Genomic DNA, 5587 nt, shown 5'->3' with positions numbered 1-5587 from the left:
TTTGTCGGGTGGAATGTACACCTCTCCTCAGGACCCTCTTCCTAATCTATAGAGTACAAACTCCCATCTTCTTACATACAAGCAGGAAGTACATATGAGTGGACAGACAACACAGAGTCTTTCACTTTGTCTATCTCCAGACATTTCCCTCACAGGAGGAAGGAACCACAGATTGGGACTCCACGCTCGCCCCGCAGCTGTGCTGTGTCTCACTCACACCACAGTCACTCTGACATTTAGATCAGAAACCATGGTTTATTCATAATGCACAATGCTGATGATGTCTTCTAGCTGGAATCTTAATTACGCTCATACCTTGGTCGACCAGTGGAAAACTTTAAGATTTTTTCGCAGTCATCTTGACCTGTAATGATTAGATACACGGTACTGAACACTTACAAAAGATTATAATAGTGATCATACAACCTATAACCCCCACAATTACAGCTAGGTGAACCCAGGATACCATTTCACAGGATATCCACTACATTCCATACCTGTAGGAGAGACCAACCTAGGACTGTCCAATTGACAACCACCTAGCAGAGAGCACTTGCTCTTTCTTCCATGCATACCACTTACAGGTCGCCTTTTTGGGAACTCCCCCATCAGGATGTCTCTATGCGACTTATAGGTTCCCATTACCATACACATACATGGTCCACCTGTGGAGGGTTCATGTCTGTCCCTGCAGTGAACAGGTGAGGAAGGGAGTCCTTCTGAGAAATCTCAGGGTGAGCCAATCGTGTCTCCCCTCTCAACTGGTCCAGCAGCTGAACAGTGCTGGCCCCATCCGTGTCACCAAATTGACTTGGGGAATCAAACTCTATAATCCAGTTTCAGGTTATAAAGCAGAAATGCATTCATTTGGTGCTGGGTACAAAGGGAATCACTGCTCTGTCTTGCACACCAGCAAGCAGAAGCATTACATATTTAAAAGCCAAGCTCATGCATATTCAACACATTTCCTGGAACTCATCTGCATATTCACTGTTTCCTGTAACTCATTTACAAAGTGCCCCTCCCTCTGAGAGTTGCACTGTGACAGGAGGTCCAGCCCTGTGGTCACTTCAGCCCCTCCAATGAATCCAGTGGCTGCTCCAAATTCAGTGACAGATCCTGTGGTGATTCCAGCTCTGGCAATGAGCTCTGCAATTGCTCCAGCTCCAGCAACAGCCCAACAGCTGTCTCAGCAACTACAGTGTACCCTGTGGCTGTTAAAACCCCTGCAACAACTCCTGGACTTGCAACAGATATGCATACGTGTCAGTATCTACGCATATCTGTTTGCAACTGCATATGTTGTAGACATTTGAAAATATAATAAATATATTATATATGTATAATTACATTTGTCATAATTATTATCCATTTTGTCTTCATCACAACAAATAAACTTTAAACCACAATATTGCCCTGAGTCCCTTACAGATCTCCTTGAGACTCTTCAGTCTGACCCAGTAACGCAGTGAAGAGCACCAGAAGATCTCGAGGACTTCTCAGGGAGCAGCTCCTGAGGTACATTCCTTACACCAGCTTTGGAAGAGGCCTCCAGTTCTCTGGTCCTGCTCTGAAGGGGCCCTCTTGTTATGGCAGTGCCAGCAAGGAGACCAGCTCTGACACAGCCGTTCATATTGCCGGCTACTGACTGCAGCCCCGGAGTGCTGCTGGAGAGACAACAGGACTGTCGTGAGACACACAAGACCTTCAGGCCAGCACAAATGAGAGGATGTGAGAGCACTGTTTCAGTGAAAATGGAGGAGGAATGAAAATAGTACGTTGTGCTGCTGTCAGTGGCTGTACCTCCCCCAGACCCAGACAAGGTAGGAAGAGAGAAGACAAAAGGAAAAGTATTTTTTTAAAACCTTTTAGGTATCTTTTAATGTATTCAGGGAATCTGGTTCGATGTTTACATGAGCTCTTGGAGTGAGAAAATGGAAATTAGGCAGGAAAGATGAAGAAATTTTTGATGAAATAAGTAGCAACATTTCATTAAAAATTGCTGTATAACACTTACAGAATCAAACAATCAAAGATGCATAAAACATAAAGAACCATCACTTGGAATCCTGTGAGGAAGATGTGTGCTTTATTGAAGCACGAATAGTGAGTATTGCAACACCTTTCTGAGAGCGTGCTTGATCTCTCTGTTCCTCATGCTGTAGATGAGGGGGTTCAGTGTTGGAGGAACCACTGTGTACACAAGTGCCACTGTCAGATCCAGGAGTGGGGAGGAAATGGAGGGGGGCTTCAGGTAGGCAAAAAAGGCAGTGCTGACAAATAGAGAAACCACGGCCAGGTGAGGAAGGCACGTGGAGAAGGCTTTGTGCCTTCCCTGCTCAGAGGGCATCCTCAGCACGGCCATGAATATCTGCACATAGGACACAACTATGAAAACAAAGCAGCCAAAGGCTAAACTGACACTAAAAATGATAAACACAACTTCCCTGAGATTTGATTCTGAGCAGAAGAGCCTGAGGATCTGGGGGATTTCACAGAAAAACTGGTTGACAACATTGCCTTGGCAGAGAGGCAGTGAAAACGTACTGGCAGTGTGCAGCAGGGAATTGAGAAGCCCAGCGCCCCAGGCAGCTGCTGCCATGGTGGCACAAGCTCTGCTGTCCATCAAGGTCCCGTAGTGCAGGGGCTTGCAGATGGCAACGTAGCGGTCATAGGACATGATGGTGAGAAGGGAAAAATCTGCGGCGAGGAAGAAGACAAAGATAAAGAGCTGTGCAGCACATCCTGCGTAGGAGATGGCCCTGGTGTCCCAGAGGGCGTTGGCCATGGCTTTGGGGAGAGTGGTAGAGATGCAGCCCAGGTCGAGGAAAGCCAGGTTGAGCAGGAAGAAGTACATGGGGGTGTGCAGGCGGCGGTCGCAGGCTACGGCTGTGCTGATGAGGCCGTTGCCCAGGAGGGCAGCCAGGTAGATGCCCAGCAAGAGCCAGAAGTGCAGGAGCTGCAGCTGCCGCGTGTCTGCCAACGGCAGCAGGAGGAACTCGCTGATGGAGCTGCTGTTGGGCATCTGCTGTTGCTGGGCTTGGAGTCCTGCTCAGAGTGCAGAAGATAATGACAAGTCCAGACCATTCTCAGACACACTCCTTCTGCTGTGCTATGAAATATGTTGATTCTCTTACTATAATGTTCATTTAGCACTCGTACTTGCATGTCATTTCATGAAGTTTAGCCTTACTTAAGAAGAAGCCTGTGAAGCTTTAAACTTCCTTTGATTTTCTGATCTTATCCCATCTCCCTGGATATTTTCATATGGTTCATGATGTCTTTACCCCAAATGCTCTTATAGCACCCAACCCCGGCCTCCATTCCCTTCAATCTCTGTTTCAAAAAGCTGCCTGTTGGCAGGATATGTGAATTATTCATGTCTTCAGAGTATGATAATAATTACAACTGGTTCCACCGTACTAGACAGGAGAGACTGAAAGCAAATCACGTGTGACGGATAGAAAAACATCTAATGTATGGAAGAAAAATTCTCAGAGCAGTGAGATCTGCTTTTAGATTTCTGCCTCCAATCCTTTTTTCCTTCCCTCAGTACAGGAAAGAAAAAAATCCCTGCCTTGACTGTCCACTTGGAAAGTAACCCCAGAAACATTCAGCTGTGCAGTGGAGCTGTGATCCCCTGCCCCAGGCAGCAGCTGTGGCAGCACAAGCCCTGCCGGGGGGCTCCTTCCCCCCACACATCTCCCTGCAGCACCCTGGGCAGCTCCCCGGGCAGGCTGAGTGCTGAGCCTGGCAGGCGGCAGAGTCCCATACACTTATGCAGTGAGACTTACCGTGTCATGATTTGTGAGCAATGCTCCTGCAGGTAGTTCACAGCCTGTTCACACCATACACATCTTGGAAGCTCTCTCCTCTTTCTCCCTCTCCTTCTGTCACCTGCAGGCTGTGCTGTGCACAAGAGCTGCTCCTGGGCACAGCTGTCTCTCTGCAGCTCTGCCCACTTGTATGAGCTCCCTGTGTCCCAGGAGCCTGGCCCAGCTCAGCACACCCGAGGATTTGAGTTTCTCTTCCTCACTACTTCTCCTGGAGATTTCCCTGGGGCTCCAGGGCTGAAAGCTCCTGATAGACAGGAGGCTCATCTCTGCTAAATGCACTTGGATGTCAGATCAGTTATTTACCAGTGGATAGACAGATGTCAGAAGCATGGCTTTGATTTGTGGAAGCAAACTCTATAACCCGGAGATAGGTGATAAAGCAGATATTATATTTTTGGGCACCGGGTGCAAGGGGGATCACTCCTATCTTGCACACCAGAAAGCAGAAGTGTTACCTATTCAAAAGCCAAGCTGATACATATTAAACAAATTTCCTGGAACTTACCTTCTTATTCCTTATTTTACCGGAACTTACTTACATTCTGCCCCTCCCTCTAGCACATGAGCTGTTTGTAGATGGGGTCTTCCTCTTGTGGTAGTGGGGATGAAGTTAGATGTCTTCTTTGCAAAGGCTCAGAATCTTTCTCACTCTGTCCTTTTTACCCCATCATGTTTGATTGAAGTTGTCTGGTTCTGGCCGGCTTCGTGGGCTATGTTCCTTTTATTATGCAGGATGTTCTTCCCTTATCATAACCACACATCCTACTTGGATATGGGCCCCCATACCTAACTTTGAGATTTACTCTTTTACTATATAACTTTGTTAACAGATCGTGTTTGCTTAGCAGAAGTGCAAATGCCTCATCGGGAACGCTCTTTGTGGGGAGCGCTGCACGGCACTGGTAGGCAGCGCTGGTCCATACCTGGTGGGCTACAGTGTTGCAGGTGGTGCCTGCATGCACCAGGGGGCGGACACATGGGTGCGACATATGGGTCAGTGGTACTTGTCGTGCTCATGTGTCACAGTATATAAGATTTTGCTGCACAATGTTAAACTGGCATTCAACTCTAAACACTGTGTCTGTCTTGTATGACCCTCAGCTGTGGATGTCCAGAACATAGGGGGTTAGCCTAGCTGGTTTGCCATTCAATTAACACAGTTCCTTAGCGTTGCAGCAACACTCTCCTCCTGGGCCTTAATACAAAAGACACACAGACAAGGACAGGGACCCTCTGAATTCCTTTCAGTACCTGAAGTGCTGTTTATCTTGCTCCACAGCTGCTGCTCTGAACAGCTTTTGTTGTGTTCCCACACTGAAGGGAACCTATAACCAGGAGGGGAGTAATCTCTTGGAAAGTGCTGACAATAGCAGGACAAGGGGAAATGGTTTTAAGTTGAAAGAGGGAAGATTTGGGTTGGATGTAAGGGGGAAGTTCTTTACTAGGAGAGTGGTGAGGTCCTGGAACAGGCTGCCCAGGGAGGTTGTGGATGCCCCGTCCTTGGAGGTGTTCAAGGCCAGGTTGGATGGGACTCTGGGCAACATGATCTAGTAAATGTGGAAGTTTGGTGGCCCTGCCAGGCAGGGGGGTTGAAGCTTCATAATCATTGTGTTCCCGTCCAACGTGGGTCATTCAATGATTCTGTGACTCTGTGTGACTTCCCCTTTGAAGAGCTGTCATTCAGCAGAGGCAATCAGTGCAGGTGTCTCATCTCCAGATGTAAAATATTGGGGTTGAAATCAGATTCACTT

At 47.6% G+C, this 5587-nt stretch overlaps 1 protein-coding gene across 1 annotated transcript; it reads right to left on the bottom strand.

Moving 5' to 3' along the window:
- Nucleotides 1-2089: 2089 nt before the first annotated feature.
- Nucleotides 2090-2680, bottom strand: LOC140265114 (olfactory receptor 14J1-like). The gene has a single exon (XM_072360995.1). The coding sequence runs from the start codon at nucleotides 2678-2680 to the stop codon at nucleotides 2090-2092; it is 591 nt and encodes a 196-aa protein (XP_072217096.1).
- Between the last annotated feature and the right edge of the window lie 2907 nt (nucleotides 2681-5587).

The sequence above is a fragment of the Excalfactoria chinensis genome, unplaced genomic scaffold (assembly GCF_039878825.1).
Source record: "Excalfactoria chinensis isolate bCotChi1 unplaced genomic scaffold, bCotChi1.hap2 Scaffold_68, whole genome shotgun sequence".
Taxonomy (NCBI): domain Eukaryota; kingdom Metazoa; phylum Chordata; class Aves; order Galliformes; family Phasianidae; genus Excalfactoria; species Excalfactoria chinensis.
The sequence above is the reverse complement of the archived record's forward strand: the minus strand, read 5'-3'. Positions and strand labels throughout refer to the sequence as shown.